The sequence below is a fragment of the Salvelinus namaycush genome, chromosome 7 (assembly GCF_016432855.1).
Source record: "Salvelinus namaycush isolate Seneca chromosome 7, SaNama_1.0, whole genome shotgun sequence".
NCBI lineage: Eukaryota > Metazoa > Chordata > Actinopteri > Salmoniformes > Salmonidae > Salvelinus > Salvelinus namaycush.
This window is the reverse complement of record NC_052313.1, coordinates 20,569,821-20,593,630: the sequence shown is the minus strand read 5'-3', so window position 1 is coordinate 20,593,630 and position 23,810 is coordinate 20,569,821. Positions and strand designations below refer to the sequence as shown.

General features: G+C 43.7%; 1 protein-coding gene across 4 annotated transcripts in view; it reads right to left on the bottom strand.

Moving 5' to 3' along the window:
• The window catches only part of LOC120051072 (zinc finger CCHC domain-containing protein 2-like), a 60,218-nt gene that overhangs the window by 14,869 nt on the left and 21,539 nt on the right, over positions 1 to 23,810 (bottom strand). For 3 of the 4 annotated variants that reach the window (XM_038997698.1, XM_038997701.1, XM_038997700.1), the window contains exons 4-6: positions 3,421 to 3,492; positions 2,986 to 3,089; positions 757 to 857 (exon numbers count right to left, since the gene is read on the bottom strand). In XM_038997698.1, the coding sequence (XP_038853626.1) occupies positions 757 to 857; positions 2,986 to 3,089; positions 3,421 to 3,492 (277 nt within the window). The remainder of the gene's footprint in view (positions 1 to 756; positions 858 to 2,985; positions 3,090 to 3,420; positions 3,493 to 23,810) is intronic. The other variant, XM_038997699.1, reaches the window with a different exon arrangement.

The following is a 23,810-nucleotide window of genomic DNA, read 5'->3' as shown; positions in this document are numbered from 1 at the left end:
TTATCAACATTTTAAGCTAAACGTTCTGATCTGTTGCATGAGCCTCATTTGCTTTCTAATGTTTCTTTTGAGGGAAGTAGCCTAGATCTACTGGTTGTATGAATTTGGGATCTATCGTCCCACAACTGTCCCAGAGTCTGTTCGGAATAGGATATTTCTTTCTCGCACAGAACGACAAGCTGACCAATAGAATAGGTCAACTTTTCTACTATGGGGGATAGTAGATTCACATAGGCTAGTGATTTTGCTGTTCGTTACTCGTCTTGCTGGCTGAGAAAAAGTAAATGTGGAAAATTATTCTATTTATTTATACCCCAGTGCCTTAGACCCAAGTGTGGATTCGAACCAGGGTGTCTGTAGTGACGCCTCTAGCACTGCAGTGCCTTAGACCGTTTGGACAGTTATTTTAACGTCTTCAAATTGTGCATCGGAATTTGGTAAGATGGATGCACGCAATTGCCTCCTCGAGCTGCATGTTTTGTTAAGATTAATTACCATAAACTAAATGTGATTTCTGTCATTCTGAGCACCGTGGGTGGATGACCTAATCAGGTTACGCACCCAATGCATATGGGTCCGGTAAATTTCTTAAATGTCCGGTAAATTAAAATGCTGCAGGTCAAATGTCCTGACACACACACACACACACACACACACACACACACACACACACACACACACACACACACACACACACACACACACACACACACACACACACACACACACACACACACACACACACACACAGCTTACATCTGCTGCAGCTGGGGCTGGAGGAGGAGGACTCACACAGGAAGAAGCCACAGACCTTGCTTGTCTGTCGGAAAGCTTGTGGAGCCGACAGAAACTTCTCCCTGGCAAGAGAAAAAAAACATTTTTGTAATTTTACTTCTTTGAAAAAGAGACCTTTGTAAATGGGTGAAAAATATAAAATGACAAGTTAGCCGAGGCCCAAAGCTGAACTCAAAGCTGTGGAGTAAAACGTTGAACCAATGCACTGGATGAATCTGATGCGTTGACTAGTAATAACTTGACTGTACGGTCAGTGTTGACCTACATTTTAAAGCTGGATGGAGTTCTAATTTAACAGGAAGCGCTGGGACCATACTCAACATGATCTAGGATCAGTTTTGCCTTTTAGATCATAATGAATAAGATTATATGGACCGGGAGGATCTGATCCTAGATCACTCCTACTCAGACTTTATGAATGTGGGCTCTGCTCTTTTCAACAGGATCCATTCCATTCCTCAGGGTCTGCTCCTCAGTTTACCTCATAACTTAGGCATATAAGTTTGTTGCCACGCAACTTCTCTGAAGGTAAAATTGCCAGCCAGATTGTGAGATCCGTGCCGTCACAACACAAATGTCAAACGGAAATTCTATCTGCTTCAAAAACGAGTACAAATTCCATTAACTTTGCAATATCAGTGCAATAAGGACATTTGATGAAAGAAATGCTGAATTCATTCCACTGTTTGCTAGCGCCTGAGAGTGGGCCAAGTAGATAGAGATCATATAACTCAATATGTTTTTAGAATTATGGATGTGTAATTTTATGGCATAGTAGACCTGTTTCATCGGTTGACTGGCTGTGTTGTCAGGTTACAGTAATGTGGTCAGATATTGGACACAAGGGGTGTGACTGGGTGATCTGGAAGGAACAACAGTCTTACCCAGCTGATTGACGAGAAGTGGCCCTGCCCTTTGGATATGAAACCAAAGCTGAACCTGTGTGTGTGTGTGTGTGTGTGTGTGTGTGTGTGTGTGTGTGTGTGTGTGTGTGTGTGTGTTTCAACGCTTCACTGACCAGGCCAACATACACTTTGCCATTTCTTTAATCCAATCATCAGGTACTCTTGAATAGGCTTACATAGCAACAGATAAATGCTTCAAACTTGTGTTGTTTGTTCATTGTTATCAATCAGTTGAGTTAATGGCCCTCTAAGCTTTCATTTTCCATTAAAACGAAACTTACTAGAAGTGGTTTCCAGGAGGGGGCATTGTTGTACTCACAACAAGACACCGCACCTCAAAGTAACCAAGATGGTGTGTCATGTACACACATGCATCTCTAACACACACACACACACACACACACACACACACACACACACACACACACACACACACACACACACACACACACACACACACACACACACACACACACACACACACACACACACATATCTCTACACACGGGAAAAGTCAGTCAGTGGAGACTGTAAGCCAGTCTGCTTATTGCAAAGGGTTCTGGTCAAAAACAAATCAAAAGGGCACTAGTCTGTTTGCATTCCTCTGACTGAGAACACAGAGGAGGACATTTTGTTCAAGTAATCATGCAGTCATGTTGTTACAGAAGAGCAGAGGGGATAAACGTCTAATTAGATCAACATCAGTGAGAGGGAACAATTGAGACACTCTCCTTGGAGACTTTCTCATTTCACCAATGAGAAACTGACGAATGGTTCAAAGGAACTGACGAGAAATCGCCAAGAAGAATCCCTTGGGTGTAAGCATAGCCTAGGCTGAGTATATGGCATCACTGCAGTAGGTACAGCACACACTATTCTATATTGTTTGCCATTTAGCAGACGCTTTTATCCCAAATGGCTTACAGTCATGCGTGCATACATTGTTTACGTATGGGTGATCCCAGGAATCGATCCCACTATCCTGGCGTTGCAAGCACCATGTTCTACCAACTGAGACACAGAGGACTACAAGCCTTTTACGTGTGAGTATTGATACTGCTCTTCTGGTCTGTTAAGAGTAGGCCTCCACTACATCAACACCTGTTTTAATTCACAATCTGAGTCGTCTGTCATGCAGAAGTCGGGACAACCTGGCGTACCTACTCGTAGTTTGTACACTTTTGAGTGCTGACATGAAATGTAGCCTACAATCTAATGACGGCGAAAAGCAAAACCCCCTAAAACAACGCAATGCAAGACAGGCAGGCCGGTAAGCAGAACTCACTTGAGGTTCCCCTCCACTTCCCTGATCTCGTACTGGTCTCCCTGGTTGAGTAGCCGGAGGATGCCCTTTTCAAACGACTCGGTGGACTGCTCCTTCGGAAGCTGCTTGACGGGGGAGGACAAGTGAGTCAAGGTTTAACAAGTCATGTACAGTACCATTCAAACAAATACCTTCAAAACAAGAGTGAGACTTAGTTCATTTTAATAAGTAATTAACTCTTAATTAAGTAACCATATAAGTTAATTAAGTAACTCATTCATTATCCCTGCTCATTATGAGGGGATGAAAATCCAGTCGATGCTATGCAGGAAACTTGGGGTCAATTCCATTTCAACTTAGTCAATTTGGGATGTGAATAGGTATAGCTAACCGTACAGATTGCAATGCTGATCATAGCTTCATTGGATTTCTAAAACACAAGTTAGTGATTTATACCTTCAGCAAGAAGCTTTCCAGTTCAAGATGAGTTTTGGTGACATTGCTGGATGAGGAGTCGGACCACGTTACCTGAATGAGAAGTGAAAAAATGGTTACATTATTATCCAAGGGATGTACTGTACATTGATGTTGGCAGATATTTGTAAGGAAATGCAGACACATTGGGTAAGGACACTAGGGAATGAAACATCACATCATAGGAATGTTTTCCCTCAAACAAACTAAATCTACAAATCTACCATTTTGGCTTTGCTGCTGACACACCATTGGTGGTAGTAGAGATGATCAAGATAACAGCTAGAAGACAATAATAAACAGTGTCACCCAAGCGCTACAACACCACTGCTGTAAAAAAGTATTTTGTTTGATCAAATCTTCAGAAAAGTCTTGTTTGTGTTTCTACAGCCCTGCGTTTGTGCTTTGCTGCTTTCCGAACCTAATGACTTGGACTCACAATGGTATTCTTGGTCGGGTTTCAGGGACTTTTCCTCAACTGTAAAGTCAGTTCAACAGTTATTTGGCCTACAACAGGATGTGACTGGGTCATAAGGGGTAAGGACAACATCTGTGGTCATTTAGCAACCGCTCACAGCCTCGTGCCCGGTGGCAGCTACAGCGCAAGCGAAGTGCCGGGGAACCTTCTCCAGATACAACAATAAGCACCTCGTAAAGCACAAAACATTAGCTATACTCCGGCACCATAACCAGACGGGCTCTGATGAGGATATAAAAGAGGGTGACGGGCTGCCATGGAAGTGACTTTTCGGGTCATTACTGCGCTGCTGGTGCTCCTACTATTATAAAATGGGCTCTGGACTCTCCCATACAGTCTCAGGTTGTTGGTTCAATTAACGACTGATATTTCCCATCATGCAATATGAATTGTTTAAGCATATTTTTTAATCTCTGGAGATTGGTGATATTACCATAATTTGCAATGGTTGTTTTGAACTTTGGTTGACGTTTGGAAATTCTAGGCCTATATTTTTAATGATCAGCATGGTTCCCCCTAATCGGATTGACTTGACCCAAATGGCTATGAAGGTTTCAACGTGTTTAGGCTCCTACTGCATCACTTTAATGAGATGATACACAACTATTACTGTAACCACCAACAATGACAGGTTTACAACCAGACGAAGACATAGCCTAAAAAGCCCCAACCACTTTCCCACTTAGAATCAACTTTTTGTCATTAAAAGTTCATGTTCTCACAGCCTTTAGACTACGTCTAATTAGATGCCAGTAATATCATGTTGTAAAGTAGATTGAGATGTTACAGATCCCTAACTAACGTCACCACAAGCCATCGCACGCTACACGGTTAGTTATACTAAATTTGATTTATAAGGCAGTTTATAGCCCAAAAAATGTAATTGCCATTTGTATACTTTTTGGATTGACATGTTGGACATTTCCTGACCAATTAAACATTTTTTTTTTTTTTTACTCCCAGCGCAAACCAAAGCGGTTGGTCTAACCAACCTTACTGAGTGAACTACCACCCAACTGCAAGCAGATGTTCACTTCACAATGGGCCTATTCCAACAGAACAAAGTCAAGTGCAACCAGACAGATACGCCAAGAAGGCAAAACGTGGCGTGGTTTGCTTTTCCAGTGTGGAAAGAGTTGACATGGTCAACATATGGACCTACCTGTTGTCCCCCGCCGAGCTACACTGAAAAAAAGAGCAATTTGAAGAAAGTGCCAAGAGCAGTGACAACGCCAAGTAATTTTAGCTCTCTTGCACTGCTATATCTTCTGTGAACAATTGAAGAGGATCAATGAACTCATGCTAAACTCTCTTGGGAAAAGCACTATGGAGAGTTTGGCCATTGAGGTTTAAATAGCAGTTAATATCACATGTATAAAATCCTTGGAGGCCATGTTAGCACGTAAATTGTAATAACAATAGAAAATAGGCTAGCTCAAACCCTAGCCAATGTATGAATCTGCTTTTGAGGCACCTATAGAACCACACTGCTAACAGTCACGCCTGTTACGATAAACACACACACACGCACGCACGCACGTACACGCTCTGGGCTGTGCTAACCGTTTGGCTAATCACCAGCACTACAACAATAGAGCTGCTAGAGCAAACCCCCAGGGTGACAACAAGTGAGAAAGGAGAGCGAGAGAACAAATAAACAAGTAGCATGGGCGGAGGGGGTGAGGAGAGAGAGAGAGGAGATAGCGAGAAAGGAGAGAGATGGAGCGGGAGTGATAGAGAGAGCAGGCCTCTTTACAAATCACTGCTTCCTAATTGATGTTGTCTGGCGAAATATGATTATGTTGTCGTAGGGGCTATTTTAGTCATTCATTTCAGAAGCTGTGTATTGTTCCTGAAATAAAATGTCTGAAATAGTATGTGATACTTTTATTCCGTCACGATTCACGACTAGGTCTATGTTTCTGTATACAGTCGGCTATTTGTTATGCAACAAGGATCTTAAAGTTATCTAAATCTCATCTGGGAACCATTTGTTCTTTTGACAAATTGATCTAGTCAATTAGGCGACGTATTCATGCTCTGAACAGAAAACACACACAGCTTCTGCCCTCAAGACATTTGTGGGAACGCAAAATAAAACATAACACCAATCGGATTACTAGTTTAGAAAAACAAACGAGAGAGCAATGGCTTGATTTGGGTCGCCTGTTCCAACCTGGGTCATGTTCATTAGGAATGAAACAGAAGAAAACAGACTGAAACAAGGAGGGAGAGAGTACCTGGACTTCTCCAAAAAGTAGCTCAACAACAAAAAATCTCTCGCATAAATTTGCTAAACCTTTTCTATTGCAAATGAATAGGACCCTGGGCGTTTCCTGTCTTTTCAGAATGATTCCCATGACCTAATCAGCTGGAGACTGACAGACAGATAGCGCCCATTGGGAGACTTTGACAGACCTAGTCAGCATAGCTTAAAAGGTTACTACAAGCTTCACTCCGTTGATCAGATCAAATTTTATTTGTCACATGTGCCGAATACAACAGGCGTAGACCTTACAGTGAAATGCTTACTTACAAGCCCTTAACCAACAATGCTTTAAAAATAAGTGTTAAGTAAAAATAGAAAATAAAAGTAACAAATAATTAAACAGCAGTAGTAAAATAACAAGCGAGGCCATATACAGGGGGTACCGGTACAGAGTCAATGTGCGGGGGCCCCAGTTAGTTGAGGTAATTGAAGTAATATGTACATGTAGGTAGAGTTAAAGTGATATAAACAGAGAGTAGCAGCAGCGTAAAAGAGGGGTCTGGGTAGCCCTTTGATAAGCTGTTCATGAGTCTTATGGCTTGGAGGTAGAAGCTGTTAAGAAGCCTTTTGGACCTCGACTTGGCGCTCCGGTACCGCTTGCCCTGCGGTAGCAGAGAGAACAGTCTATGACTATGGGTGGCTGGAGTCGGACAATTTTTAGGGCTTTCCTCTGACATCGCCAGATATAGAGTTCCTGGATGGCAGGAAGCTTGGCCCCAGTGATGTACTGGGCCCTACACACTACCCTCTGTAGTGCCTTGCGGTTGGAGGAGGAGCAGTTGCCATACAAGGCAGTGATGCAACCAGTCAGGATGCTCTCGATGGTGCAGCTGTAGAACCTTTTGAGGATCTGAGGACCCATGCCAAATCTTTTCAGTCTCCTGAGGGGGAATAGGCTTTGTCGTGCCCTCTTCACGACTGTCAGTGTGTTTTGACCACGATAGTTTGTTGGTGATGTGGATTTCTCAACCTGTTTACACTACAGCCCCGTCGATGAGAATGGGGGCGTGCTCGGTCCTCCTTTTCCTGTAGTCCACAATCATCTCCTTTGTCTTGATCACGTTGAGGGAGAGGTTGTTGTCCTGGCACCACATGACCAGGTCTCTGACCTCCTCCCTATAGACTGTCTCATCTACGTGCGTGGAGTGGGATTTTTGAAGCACCGGACACCTTTTGATAACATGATATCCTTCCTGTTCCCACTCCCATTTACAAGGGGGCAATAGCGTGGCTTTTTATTTTTGTCATTTAATTTAATGAAACAAGTAAGAGTCGTCTTCCCCTTGCTAATAGTAGCTAGCCTTCTTAGCTTCCCACATCGCCATGTGAAATAATCAGATTCATAATAAAATAAATATGCCCTTGTACTTGCCGGCGTAACCTAAAGCATTATCCCAGTTTGATATGCTGCTTGTGTATTCATTCCAATATCAGCTAAAAATAGAACGTCATGTTTTGGTCAACAACAAAGAAAAAGCACATGGCCTGCTACAGCAGGTTTTACCATTTCACAATAGCCTGGAATCACACAATAGCCTGGAATCACTTTAAACAAAGCACCTTTTTGGGTGGATTCTTGTTGTTTGGTTTACTGTTTGAACAGTTGCTTAGATTATATTTGGTTAACAATGCAAAATAGGCTACTTGGATTAATAGCCTATACAGCCTATGAATCAGATCAAGGAACCAAGCGACAACATTGTCCCAACAGCTGCGGAAGGAGTGATACGGCTCATCTCAATTTTCAGGTAGTACATCGAATGCCGGAGCGTATTACAAGGAGACGCCGCTTTTGTGTCAAAAAACATCATTGCAACACTGCGCTCCGCTCCCTACTTTCCCGCTCTGCTCCCTACTTTCCATCTCCGCTCCCTACTTTCCATCTCCGCTCCCTACTTTCCATCTCCGCTCCGCTCCCTAATTTCCATCTCCGCTCCGCTCCCTAATTTCCATCTCCGCTCCGCTCCCTACTTTCCATCTCCGCTCCCTACTTTCCATCTCCGCTCCCTATTTTCCATCTCCGCTACGCTCCCTACTTTCCCTCTCCGCTACGCTCCCTACTTTCCCTCTCCGCTACGCTCCCTACTTTCCCTCTCCGTAGTGTGCGTATTTACCTTAAGGGCTCATTACTCAAGTGGTGCTTCTAAATTTACAATTGTCATTTAGCAGACGCTCTTATCCAGAGCGACTTACAGTAGTGAGTGCATTTTGTACTGGTCCCCCATGGGAATCAAACCCACAACCGTAGCGTTGCAAGCGCCATGCTCAACCAACTGAGTCACACAGGACTTCTACCTCTCATAAGTAAGCAATAAAGGGACTTAGACAATTAAGCCTTATTTTCTACTTACCCAGAGTCAGACGAACTTATGGATACCAATTTTATTTCTCTGTGTGTAATTTCAAGGAAGTTGAAGCTAGCATATCGTTAGCTTAGCGCAATTGCTGGAAGTCTCCAGGAACTACGAGCCAGCTCCTCTCAAAAACAGGAAAATACACCTAACTACCACAACGCTGGATGGTTGGTAATTTATAGTCTTACAAAGCTATACATAGTACTCAATATTTTATACATTAGTTAATTTTACTGATAATAAGAAACGAGATTATATCCACTAGGAATGAGCATTTGAAATAGTTTCACTACTCAAATAATATCGTGAATTTTTTTCAGATATCTGGAAAAAATGTTTCTTTTAAAAAAACTTTGTTTAAACTTGGACACTTGTTTGCTGCGCAGCCTGCGTGACTCGGGAGAGAAGGTGCACGCTGCAGCCAGCAGGGGACGGTGGGGTGTGTGCACTAGTTAGACAAACTTGTAAATGCCATAGATTATCTATCATCCCATCTGACAGTGCGTCTTTACTGCCTCACAATCGATGTAAAGAAGCTAGCTAAGATAGCCTAGTTAGCTACCTAGCTAACATTTGGCTAACAAAATGGTTGAGGCCATTTTGTTGCGCTTGCCGTTCATTCAGCAACAACTCCATTCTGATTAAACAACAGACTACCTGTCGGTTGCTCGTTGTAGCATAGTCCTTCTCATTTGGTTAACTTAATTCTGTAATTTGTATTCCATTTTGCATTGATTAAAGATCTCCCACTTCACAGCCTCTGACTGTAGTGCCAACAACAACAGATTTGGTCTGATCCAGAATGGCCTACAGTGCATTCGGAAAGTATTCAGACCCCTTGAATTTTTACACATTTTGGTACGTTACAGCCTTCTTGGGTACGACAGTTCAAGCTTAGCACACCTGTATTTGGGGAGTTTCTCCTATTTTTCTCTGCAGATCCCCCTCAAGCTGTCAGGTTGGATGGGGAGCGTCGCTGCACAGCTATTTTCAGGTCTCTCCAGAGATGTTCGATCAATTTCCAGGCTTTGGCTGGGCCACTCAAAGACATTCACAGATTTGTCCCGAAGCCACTCCTGCATTGTCTTGGCTGAGTGCCTAGGGTCGTTGTCCTGTTGGAAGGTGAACCTTTGCCTCAGTCGGAGGTCCTGAGTGCTCTAGAGAAGGTTATCATTAAGGATCTCTCTGTACTTTGCTCCGTTCACCCTGACTAGTCTCCCCGTTCCTGCTGCTGATAAACGTCCCCACAGCATGATGCTGCCACCACCATGCTTCACCGTAGGGATGGTGCCAGGTTTCCTCCAGAAGTGACGCTTGGCATTCAGGCCAAATAATTCAATCTCGGTTACATCAGACCAGAGAATCTTGTTTCTCAAGGTCTGAGAGTCCTTTAGGTGCCTTTTGGCAAACTCCATGCGGGCTGTGATGTGCCGTTTACTGAGGAGTGGCTTCCATCTGGCCACTCTACCATAAAAAGGCCTAATTGGTGGAGTGCTGTAGAGATGTTTGTCCTTCTGGAAGGTTCTCCCATCTCCACAGCGGAACTCTAGAGCTCTGTCAGAGTGACCATCGGGTTCTTGGTCACCTTCCTGACCAAGGCCCTTCTCCCCAGATTGCTCATGTAACAGTGACGTCACTCGTTCTGAGGACCTTGAAGTAGTTGTTCCCCTTGCTCTGCAAGGGCCGCAGTGGTTTTTGCTCTGACATGCACTGTCAACTGTGGGACCTCACATAGACAGGTGTGTGCTTTTCCAAATCATGTCCAATCAATTGAATTTACCACAGGTGGACTCCAATCAAGTTGTAGAAACATCTCAAGGATGATCAATGGAAACTGGATGCACCTGAGCTCAATTTCAAGTCTCATAGCAATGTGTCTGAATACTTACGTAAATAAGGTATGTTTTCTTATTTTGAATAAATTAGCAAAAATGTCTAAAAACCTCTTTTCGCTTTGTCATTATGGGGTATTATGTGTAGACGACGAGGAAAAAATATATTTGATCCATTTCAGAATAACGCTGTAACGTAACAAAATGTGGAAAAAGTCAACGGGTCTGAATACTTCCCGAATGCACTGTATATCTGACCAATCACAGACAACTATGTTTCACGAGTTTGGACAGCACAGTAGAGTAGTGGTTCTGAAACCTCTCCATAGGGATCCCAGGCCATTCCATGTAATTGATCTATTCCAGAGCTAGCACACCTTGTCATGTAATCCTCAAGCTCTTGAATAGCTAGCTCAGAGCTACAGCAAAATTGTGAAATTTCTGGGGTCCCTGAGGAAAGGTTTGAGGACCACTGCAGTAGAGCACAGCAGAGTGCAGTACATTACAGTACAGTAAAAAAAAAGTAAAATAAGTATTTTAAACATTCATTCAAAAATGAACCGGAGTTCAACATCCGGAAAATACGTATTTTCAACGACCGGAAAATTCATATATTCAGCAACCGGAAAATACATCTTTTAAATGTCCCCCCCGGAAATTATTTTCACCTTTCATTCAGAACCTAAAATTAACCCAACTTCAACGTATTATAAACCAAATTAAACCATTACTGGGTTCAGATTTGTGGGAACACACTGAAAAGTAACTTGACACTGTTGATCAGTCAGCGCAAATTTTGATTAAAATGACTTGAAGAAAATGTCATTGAGAGGGTGTACTGAATTAATGCATCCTAAACAGCAACGTGTCTTTCTCGAGTGTTGATCTAGCTAAATTGTACATGTGTACACTCACTAGAATGCACAGCTGATGCTCTACTTGCATGTGCATTGTCCAGGTTTAGATTCAATATAGCCAACTGTTTCTTAGCAAGACAATTCACTTGATCATCTACAGTTTGTGTTGAAGAAATGTAGGCTAGCTAGCAGTGTTTGTGCTGAAACTGACATCTGGCTGCACACTAAGGTATCTAGCCAGTTTGACTGTATCATGCCGGAGTAGCTAGATGAGCAATGCCCATTGCGTGTATTATAAGTTAGCAATGTGGCAGTTTCCCGAAGTTTGGTGTTAACTATTAACTTTACTTAGCTAGCTAGCTATGCTTTATGGAAGAATGTAACTTAGCTAGCTAGGATATATTGTCAATATTGAGTTGTGGTGCACAGCTATGGTATTGTCTTGTTGACTTGTAGCTACTGGCTAGTTGGCTAGCTAACTGGCTATAATAGCAGCCAAGGATGTTCACTAGCTTATTTGTTTGTGATTTAGTTTACACAGATGACTTCAGGCATATGAAAAACCTTCCACATCCAAATATACCTAGCTAGCTTCTTTTGCTTGTAGCTTGCTTCTCATCTGACTGGTGTTAGCAAGCTAGCTACAACTGAGAGCCTGCTACTAGCTAGCTGCTGATGTTGTGCAGCAACCGAGTTGCTGGTCCCCGTTTTAGAACTCATGACTAGAGGCGGGGAGTGTGTTGTGTACCGCCAATCAAGTTGATTTGCAAAGTTTCATAGAGATTGATGTTATATTGAATTTTAATTTCACATTGAGCTTCAACAAATGCCGTACAACCAATGGTGAGTTGGAACTCTGCGTGGTCCAATAAGGGGTAAAAGGTGTAAGAGAGACACCTGGTTGGCCAGGCCATCCTGCGTAAGTTTAGAAACAGGAAGAGGGGGCCATCGCCCGTCACTCATCAGCCCTGGCATGCCACACAAGCAAGGCATGGTCAGGGAGACTGGCTGGTTGGTTAGCTGTTTCTCTGGCACAAGTGCCTTCTATGCCAGTCTGAGATCACCGTCTTCCATGTGGACAACCATCACTGATCACAACCTTGACCATGGCATGTCTGGGTATGCGAGACAACCTTGATTTAATAGAAGAATTAGAACATAACTGAGCTGTATTACATATCTAACATAACTCAGACACATTCAAACTCCTGCAGTGACTTACTCCAAGTGGAGGCCTTCAAAACCTTGAGCCCTGGGTTCTGGCTAAACTGGGGCAGGAAAGAGCACATCCCCCTAACTTGGAACCCAGCCAGGACATCCTGTTTCGCACACAGGCCCGGGGGGTGGGAGGGAGGTTACAGAGAAGGGGGTGGGGGTCCCGGCAGGCCCGGTAATCTGCTCCACTGAAGGATTGGAGTGTGGGAGGAGGGTCAAACAAGCGCCTCTTTCATAGCCCCAATTATTAAATCATGTCATTAGGGAGAAGAGCATACGGGTTGAGAGAAGGTGAGCAAGAGCACACAGAGTTCTGGTGTTGAGCTCTTTAGGCCTAGAAAGAGTAACAGGGACAGAGTGAGAGAGAGGGGGAAAGAGAATGAAAGAGAGAGGGCTATAGTTGCTTAGCCTATGAGCAAGCAGAGGCCGGCTAAAGATAAGTGCACACGATACCTCTGAGTCAGACCCATTTCTCCACCGCTATTTATTTAGAGGGAGTCCCCCTGCTTCTCTGCTCCTCTTTCCTCTCACTCCTCACTTTATGATCTACACGTGATGGAAAGGTGCTGGCCAGGTCAACCCAAGTGGGACTGCATTAAAAAAAATTGGGGGAGAAAAAGGCTAACATTTACATTAGCCTTCTGTTTAGCCGACTGTGTTCGCTAAGAAAGGGCATTGCCAAAGGAGTTGCCAAGGGAAGGAAGTAGGCTAGATTACTAGCCTTGGACATGATTGTGTCTAGACTAGTATCAAAAGCTCGGAGTGTAGGCCCATGTCATAAATAATGATAAAAAAACATCTCAGACTGGAATCATGTATGCACACTATCTAATACTTCAAAAAGTGTGGATGACACATGGTCACAGGAACAACATCAGTAAGAAACAGGAAGTGAAGGGGGTGCAGATTTTCTCACAACATCACCGCGGGGTGGGGGGGGGGTCACATTGTCTGTCCTATGCAATGCTATGTATTGATATTTGAATAACACAAGTGAGACAGGAAGTATACACACTTCAATACAGTCACCTTGACGTCATTACACTCTATCAAGATGTTGAAGGAATTCCTCCACCACAGCTGACTATAAAAACAGCTGCAGTTATGTTGACAAACAAGTAGTTGTTGTTGTTGTTGCTAAGAACATGATCATTCCAAGTCTATAGCAGACTATGCTGCTTGCTTTTACCTCTGCTGTTACAGATGAGTCATGTAATAGAATGTGTGCGGGTCCATTGCTATCTCTATTGACAACCACTCTGCATCCTCAGTGGTTACCACAGAACCAATATCAAACACAAAGACTAGTAGAAATAGATTTGTGCATTTGCCTGATTTGATGTTTGTGAATGCGATGTGTGTTTTGCTCTATGGCTGAGAAGATGAACGCCCTGTCAGATTCTATCACTTCACTCTGAGGCGACACAATGGATGCTGTGCCGATGCCTGCATTCCATGCTCATTCGTTCAGCCTTATCTGGAGGGCACTACCAGGGAGGCAGGCTGCATTCTCCTGCCACTGCCAGGCAACAGTAGCCATACCAAACAGCCAAACACCCATACTCTGGCCCTACCTAGCCTAGACCAGAGCCCTATATAGACCTAAACTAGCTCAGTCCCAGTCCCTCACCAATAGGCCTATACAGTCACAATCATTAGGGAAAGTTTGATTTGTAGTAAATTGACAAAACACTTTTTTGGAGAATGGAGGGAGACCAAATCAAAAGACGAGGAAGAGTGAGGTGCCCTAATACCCAAAAATGTTTTGTTTCGTTTCAGGTCAAATGTGTTTGTCTCAATTACGGAAAGTAGTAAGAACGTATAGCTTTTACATAATATCATACCTTACATTAGGCCTGACCCCATTTAGTCGACTGGTCGATTGTTTGGTCGATAGGCTGTCGGTCAACTGAGATTTCTTTAGTCGAGCAGTCATTTTTTTCATGGTGCACAAGACACCGGTCTCAGTGGACTAATCCATTGCGGAGACCACGGAGATGGCACAGTCCATCACTCTAAGATATTGTACATGGTTATATTACGTAAAAAAATAATGGTAAAACAATAATAAAGCTAATATTTTACAACAGTTGTGATTTCCCCCCCGTTGGATACGGTCGCTGTCCGCAGTTCTGAAACAATCTTCAGTGTACCGTAGAATTGGCACCTTCCCTATGTTGCTATGTGCATGATAGCAAAGTTAACCAGCATATTGGGAGAACAATGCGGTGGAGGCCTAATTGTCTAAGAAAATCGAGGAGAGGAAACCCCAATTTGGTTACCCTAACTGTTAAATGTGCCTGGCTTTAGAAAAATCTGCCATTCTGTACCAGTCAAAAGTTTGGAAACAACTACTCATTCAAGGGTTTTTGTTTATTTTTACTATTTTCTACATCAAAACTACGAAAGAACACATGAAATCATGTAGTAACCAAAAAAGTGTTAAATAAATCAAAATATATTTTATATTGCGCCGCCCTATGGGACTCCCAATCACGGCCGGGTGTGATACAGCCTGGATTCGAACCAGGGTGTCTGTAGTGACGCCTCAGCACTGATGCATTGTCTTAGACCGCTGCGCCACTCGGGAGCACCCCCGAGTATTACTGTTCAAAATGTTTAGGCCTATATTCTTGTCTAAACTGAAAAACACTTACTTCAGTTGCAAAGTGATTTGCTAAAAGAAGGAAGACAAGCACCATTTAAGCCGCGACTTGTGCTACGGAAACAGGTGCGTCTTTCTCATCAATATCACTGTTCACCGTTTACTCCTGCTTTAACAGGGTGTAATTTGCTTAATAGTGGTAGTTGAGACATACAGTTAACAGCATTAGAAAGCTAAACTGCTTCCCTTTTTAAGCATGAGATAGCCTACCCCAGTGTTTCCCTATATGCATTTAGTAGTATAAACTTAAAATGACTAAAACCATATTTAAAGTGTGCAGAAAAGATAATGGAGCAAATAATATTTTAAATAAGATAATCTTTTAGAACTATCAAATCACCAAAATAAAAACTAAACAGTCAGGGAGAATCTAAAATTCCAAAAATGTCATGGCATGGGGCCCCCGTAGATTTTGTTATAATGTCTGAGTCACTCAGATAGCTTAAGAACAAGGCATAAGCCATGCTCGCGTCGCTCAACGGTCCCCCCGCCCACCCCACTTCTCTCGCTTTCCCCCCATTGAAAGTAAATGGCTTCCAATGTTTCCAAGCGCGATGCCGCTTCCTAGCAATGGGAACTTGTGTGCGCAGCACGTGTGTGATGGAGCGGTCGGAAACGAAATTGAGTGAGTGAGACGCATAACGGAGGGAAAAGGGAAAAGAACTTGGCTTGGTTTCTTTTTTGTTTTGAGTCGCTAATGCACATTAACAAATGGAACACTAGAGTCAACGTGAGTGAACGAACGGTCATCTTTTGGACACAATTTCCCCTGCCCTGGGCAAATCGGGCAACCGTTAATGTCAATATAGGACTGTAAAAGTGACTGGTTTCTCTAGAAGCGAGCCTAGCTCACATGGCTGTCCTGTGCTGTCCCAGGGGTAAAGTCTACAGAGGGACAATCAGTTGTTTTTCCTACCTTTCACAAGGCAGTTTCACTAAACACATAAAACCCCACTTACTGACCCAAGCGTTGTGTGACAAGCCATGGATTAAAATGGCTTATTTTACAAAGCTATATGTTGAAAGGGCAGTGGTGTGGAGTGAAAGGACAAAAATCACTACACACTGAATAAAACTGCCTTGTTTAAAACCAAAGTGGCCAAACTGAAGCTTTTAGTCCTCTTTCTCTCGCACTTTCATTCCCTGTTGACTTGTGTGTGGAGTACAGGGGGTACATTGCTACTAGCGTCAGTGCAATGACATGCTAGCTGTTCCCACAGACTTCCAGTCGTTGAGCCAACGACTATCAATTTAAAAGCGCGGCCCGCCATAAATATACATATTGGCAACAATTTAGCAGCGGTGGGCCACAGCTGCTAAATTAATATAGGGGAAACACTAGGAGCCTATATGGGCCCTGGGCTGTGTAGTCTTGCAGAGGCCTGTTGTCCCCCTCTCTCTTCGTCTGACTGGCTTGGCTGCTAATGCAGTCAGTGGATGCCCTGCTCTCTCTATGCTACTCTTTGCCCAGAGGAACTGACGGCTACATCCGTACTGTCACATCACTCTGCTTCTCACACTCAGACGAAAAAGCCTGCCAGCCAGTAGGATGATAGAGTGATAGAAAACGAGAGTGACAAAGCAAGAGTTCTTGCGTGTCTGTGTGCTCGTGTCTTTTCCTGCATGAATAAGTGTGTAAGTGTGCCTGTGTGTGTCTGTCTCTTGGTGTTTTTGTGTGTGTGTGTGTGTGTTTTTGTGTGTGTGTGTGTGTGTGTGTGTGTGTGTACACAGGCTTACAGGGTGCCAGGTTGTGCCAGCCAGCCATGAGTTTTTACTGCCTTGCTTCCCGACCCGTTCTGGCTATTCTGACTGAGTCGGCTCAGTTTACCAGCAAGTCCAGAACCAGACCCATAATATCACTCCAAATGTACCTCTGGGGAGAAATGACAGGAGAGTAAGTCTGCCTGTTATAGAGCACAGGGAAAAGGATGGGTTCACACTTGAACACACAGGTGCTTGGCAGCGCATAGCAGAGCTGGCTGGGTGGGTTAGAAAAGGACATGATTAAAACCACCATGATCATCTCTCCACTCGGCGTGGCACAGACTGTCTGGCCGGGTTACATCCAAACACTCTTAAAACAGCTTCCTTCGTCACGTGAAAGGACTTTGACCATAGATCGTATAAAACACTTGGATGTTCCCCTATCGGTTGTAATGAAGGACTATTCAATTTCATTGATGGGACATGCCATGACTGTTTCTCCTGCACCTGGCTGTGTACTGGAGTGACGCGGGTTGATGATGCAAGCAAACCCTCTGGTCCCCAGGCCGGCGGTAGCCACAGCAGGCAGGCAGGCAGGTCTGGCTAGCTAGTACCATGCCAAGCCAAGTTCAGGGTGCAGTGACGCCTTCACTACCACACCGCTAGGCAATTATTTAAAAAAAGAAATAATTCAGTCAGCCAGAGAAACATATTTTGTAATTTTGTGAGGATGACCACAGGCTACTGAAGTCCATGTGAGCCCATATTAAAAGAGATACCAGTACTACTCACAATAGAAATAGCCTCGTTGTTTGGATACCTGAAAGTAAGGGCGGCAGGTAGCCTAGTGTTCAGCCAGTAACCAAAAGGTTTCTGATTAAAATCCCTGCGCCGACTAGGTAAAAACTCAAATCTGCCCATGTACCCTTGAGCAAGGCACTTAAACATAATTGCTCCTGTAAGTCGCTCTGGATAAGAGCGTCCACCATTTAATAAAATAAGTAAAGTAGTCCAAAACAGGCAGCAACCATGTTCTTTCAACTTAGCTACAGTACAGCTTAGCATTTCCATTAGCATGTGCAAAATAATGGGAGTAGCAGGCTTACCTTGGTCTAAGGTTCTGTTAGTATGCTCCAGATAGTAAGCCTAAACCATCTCACACAGAAACATTACACACTGAGCATTACTAGCCTTTTACTAGTTCTACTAAGGAAGCCAGGCTACATTTAAAATTACACTGTTAGGGTCGGACTATTTCAGAACATTCATCCATTTTAGTTTCCCCTTGTTTTTGTTAGCTAGCATTTAGATGACCGACATCCCAACTGATTTCACGCTAAAGAAAGGAATCATCCAGATTCACATTATAACTCTCGAAATGTACCCAGACATTTCAAATCAGCAACCAAATGAAACTCCTAATTTTCAGTTCACTTTGGCAGGCAGACAAGTCAACACTGGAGCGAAAAGAGAAAAACATAGCTGTTGGCAGAAAACGAGACAGGATGGTGGGGGGCATTTATGCACAACAGCAATGACACATTTGCTCGCTCAGGCAAAAAGAGGCGAAGGAAGAGGAAGAAAATGATTAATATCTGGAGAATATTAACAACAACAGCCGGGCTGATACCACAGGCAAACTCCTAACACCATCGTCTGCCCGACTGTCTGGGAGTCTTCAGCCATCCGTCAGTCACTCATCCCTGCAAACACCCATCACTCTGCCGTAAGGTGAGGACAGCATCAGAGACAGGCTGGGGAGTTATGACACAGAGTGAGAGAGAGAGATAGTGTGTGTGTGTGAGTGTGTGTGTGTGTGTGTGTGTGTGTGTCTAGCAAAGCAGCAGTGTTTCCTCATCCCTCATTAGAGGCTAAATCACATGATCAGAGTGGTGAGAGAGGGGTGGTGCGCTGACGGGGGCTTGGCATGGGGCCTGGCTTGGTTAGGCTCAGGCAGGCAGGCAGGCAGGCTAGACAAAGGGAATCCCCCAGCGGAACACCTCTCTCCTGCTGCTCCCCTCTCTCTGGCAAACCCTGCCGTCTGTCCATGCCCTACCATGGCACCACCTGCTGAGGTAATGGAGTCAATATACTGACAACAAAGACTAAAGTGACATACTGTATTATAAGGGTCAGTATGACCTAGATTTAAGGGACATAACCTCTGCTGTGCCAGGATAAATAATTTGTGGACCTACAGAGGCCATATGACAGGGACACTAGCAAGAGAGCTGACCGGCACAAAGGACAGTACACTCAACCATATCAACATTGAGGAAAATGCAAGTCATCCCCCTCCATACATAACATGGAAGGGAAGGGCTTGTCAATGTTTCCTCCCTTAGTTTGAGCAGCCCCTGTGCATTTTTACGAGACAAACACCCAACAAGGGGGCGTGGCCTATCTAGCTACAACGCATCACAAACAACACACATTGACAAAGACAAGCCAGTATGAACCCTAGCTGGTTTCCTTGTTTGGTAGAAACATGTGACAGTACTGGCGCGAGGAGGTGTGTCACACACACAAACAAACACACACACATAGGAATTTGTTCGAATTCCAGTCAGCTCCAAGGTCGTTGCCCTTGTTCCATTGCGTAAGTGGCGACCGCGGGGTAACTGTTTACACACGAGCCCATGGCAAAAGATCAGGAGGGATACACGGTGGCGTTTTCAACGCTAGCCTGGCCCATCGCCCCTGATGACAAGTCAACAAATCGTCCGTCATCAAAAGCAGTTGTAAAAATAAAACCAAGGCAAAAGCAGGACAGTCATTACCCTCAAATAAAATCTTCACGTGTATCAACATAGGCTTAGTTGATGAGTAAACCGACATGCCCCCGCACTAACAAAACACACACAGTCAGACACAATTAATTCCTCCTCTGCAGGTATTATATGGTTTACACCGTGTCTGCTTCAGACCGATTCAGGATTACAGTCTCTGACTGTTGTGGCCATGCCAGCGTTCAGTAAACCAGACCCAAAAAATCTGAAAAGGAAACTGGCGGTAGAGCTTAAAACTTTGTGGTCTTCCTGAGGCCAGGCTGTGGTGTCTGTTTGAAAGCTGCTAAAATCGGTCCCACCAGACCATGAAGGAAGGTTGTGACCAAGACGAGAGGTCCGCTAGGAGATAGAATACAGACCCACTCTATTTGGGTTTTGATAGGCTAGCAGTGTCTTCAATCATTTTGTTTTTCTGAATTGTATAAGAAACAGGTGCCCTCCCACATAAAAAAAATACTATAGTGTATACTATGGTAGGAATACTAAAGCATTCACTGTAGTGTTTTTGCAGACTGAAGTCTTTACTGTAGTATACTTAAGCAATAAGGCCCGAGGGGGTGTGGTATATGACCAATATAACACGGTTAAGGGCTGTTCTTCAGGCACAACAACGGATACAGGCCGTAGCTGTGGTATATTGGCCATATACCACAAACCCAGAGGTGCCGTATAGCTATTATAAACTGGTTACCAATGTAATTAGAGCAGTAAAAATACATGTTTTGTCATACCCGTGGTATACGGTCTGATATGCCACGGCTGTCAGCCAATCAGCATTCAGGGCTTGAACCACCCAGTTTATAATGTATTATTTACAGTTTACTATAGAATATACTACTATTTTTTTACTACAGTATTTATATAGGTAATCAGTGTGGTGTTTTTGCGGACTGTAGTATTTACTGTAGTGTTTTTGGGGACATTACTGTAGTATTTACTAAACTGCTTTTGTTTTATTATCTTTGTCATGTAAGTGGGGTTTTCCCCTCGAGGAGAAATACTAAAAGAGCAAATTTTCCATAGTCTATAGGTAGGTAGGACTGGGTTGTGTATGGAGACTTTAGAACTTCTGCTCTTTTCTATAACCTGTAGAGAACACAATATATGGTCTATACTTGGCATGTAGGCTTCTCACTTATAGGTGGCACAAATTGGGATATAGAGGACGGGAATGGGCACGGTACATGCAAATAAAATACTGCAGTATTTATTATCGTTTTTTTTTTTTAATGCAGTGTTTTTGCAGATTGTAGTATTTGTGAGGACATTTCTGTAGTATTTACTACAGTGATTTTTTTGGTGTAGTATTCTACAACATTCTATACTAAGTACTACACATGATCGAGGGATACTACAGTGTTTAGTATAGTATTCTACAGTATACTACATAATTCTGACTTAGAATATGTGGACAACTACAAATACCTAGGTGTCTGGCTAGACTGTAAACTCTCCTTCCAAGCTCACATTAAGCATCTCCAATCCAAAATTAAATCAGGAATCGGCTTCCTATTTCGCAACAAAGCATCCTTCACGCATGCTGCCAAACATACCCTCGTAAAACTGACCATCCTACGGATCCTTGACTTCGGCGAAGTCATCTATAAATAAGCCTCCAACACTCTACTCAACAAATTGGATGCAGTCTATCACAGTGCCATCCGTTTCGTCACCAAAGCCCCATATACTACCCACCATTGCGACCTGTATGCTCGTTGGCTGGCCCTCGCTTCATACTCGTCGCCAAACCCACTGACTCCAGGTCATCTACAAGTCTCTGCTAGGTAAAGCCTTATCTCAGCTCACTGGTCACCATAGCAGCACCCACCCGTAGCACCCGCAGGTATATCTCACTGGTCACTCCCAAAGCCAATTCCTCCTTTGCCCGCCTTTCCTTCCAGTTCTCTGCTGCCAATGACTGGAACGAACTGCAAAAATCATTGAAGCTGGAGACCCATATCTCCCTCACTAGCTTTAAGCACCAGCTGTCAGAGCAGCTCACAGATCACTGCACCTGTACATAGCTCATCTGTAAACAGCCCATCCAACTACCTCATCCCCATACTGTATTTATTTATTTTGCTCCTTTGCACCCCAGTATCTCTACTTGCACATTCATCTTCTGCACATCTACCATTCCAGTGTCTAATTGCTATATTGTAATTACTTCGCCACCATGGTCTATTTATTGCCTTACCTCCCTTATCCTACCTCATTTGCACTCACTGTATATAGATTTATTTTTTCTACTGTATTATTGACTGTATGTTTGTTTATTCCATGTGTAACTCTGTGTTGTTGTATGTGTCGAACTGCTGTGCTTTATCTTGGCCAGGTCGCAGATGTAAATGAGAACTTGTTCTCAACTAGCATACCTGGTTAAATAAAGGTGAAACAAAAATAAAAAATTCTATACTGTAGTATTCTATAGTAGACTATAGTATTTTGTATGTGTGATGATAAAAGCAATGGCCTAAAACGGGATTTCCAATATGCTGAAAGACATGAACACAACAGGCTCTCCAAACAGATCTACATTAGGGGCCTGCTACTAGTGCTAACAGATAGAGAGGGAGGTGGCAGCTCGGTTTAATTTGGAGCCTGGCGGGAGAGCCAGGAGCCAGGCATGGTGAAATCACACCCAGCACCAGAGCCAACTGGCTGGCCCGCTCCCCTCAGAGCAGAGCTGAAGGAAGACAGCCGTGGGCCCAGACACAGCTGTTGAGTGGTGTCTGACACAGGGCTGTGCTCTCACTCTCCCTTTCTCTCATGACCTCTCTTTCCCACTTGCTTTTATTTATTTATTTATTTATTTTATTTATTGAACCTTTATTTAACTAGGAAAGTCAGTTAAGAACAAATTCTTATTTACAATGACGGCCTACCAAAAGGCCTCCTGCGGGGACAAGGGCTGGGATTAAAAATAAATAACTAAATAAAATATAGGACAAAAACCCACATCACGACAAGAGAGAACACAACACTACATAAAGAGAAACCTAAGACAACAACATAGCAAGGCAGCAACACATGACATCACAGCATGGTAGCAACACAAAACATTGTACAAACATTAGGCACAGACAACAGCACAAAGGGCAAAAAGGTAGAGACAACAATACATCACGCAAAGCAGCTACAACTATCAGCAAGAGTGTCCATGATTGAGTCTTTGAATGAAGAGATTGAGATAAAACTGTCCAGTTTGAGTGTTTGTTGCAGCTCGTTCCAGTCACTAGCTGCAGCGAACTAACAATACGAGCGACCCAGGGATGTGTGTGCTTTGGGGACCTTTAACAGAATGTGACTGGCAGAACGGGTGTTGTATGTGGAGGATGAGGGCTGCAGTAGATATCTCAGATATGGGGGAGTGAGGCCAAAGAGAGTTTTATAAATAAGCATCAACCAGTGGGTCTTGCTACGGGCATACAGAGATGACCAGTTTACAGAGGAGTACAGAGTGCAGTGATGTGTACTATAAGGAGCATTGGTGGCAAATCTGATGACCGAATGGTAAAGAACACCTAGCGCTCGAGAGCACCCATACCTTCCGATCTATAAATTATGTCTCCGTAATCTAGCATGGGTAGGATGGTCATCTGAATCAGGGTTAGTTTGGCAGCTGGGGTGAAAGAGGAGCGATTACGATAGAGGAAACCAAGTCTAGATTTAACTTTAGCCTGCAGCTTTGATATGTGCTGAGAGAAGGACAGTGTACAGTCTAGCCATACTCCCAAGTGCTTGTATAAGGTGACTACCTCAAGCTCTAAACCCTCAGAGGTAGTAATCACACCTGTGGGGAGAGGGGCATACTTCTTACCAAATCACATGACCTTTGCTTTGGAGGTGTTCAGAACAAAGTTAAAGGTAGAGAAAGCTTAGCTGTAGAGCATTTAACACACAATCTGGGGAGGGGCCAGCTGAGTATAAGACTATCATCTGCCTATAAATGGATGAGAGAGCTTCCTACTGCCTGAGCTATGTTGTTGATGTAAATTGAGAAGCGCGTGGGGCCTAGGATTGAGCCTTGGGGTACTCCTTTGGTGACAGGCAGTGGCTGAAACAGCAGATTTTCTGACTTTATACACTGCACTCTTTGAGAGAGGTAGTTAGCAAACCAGGCCAAAGACCCCTCAGAGACACCGGCCCACAAGAATGGAATGGTCTACCGTATCAAAAGCTTTGGCCAAGTCAATAAAAATAGCAGGA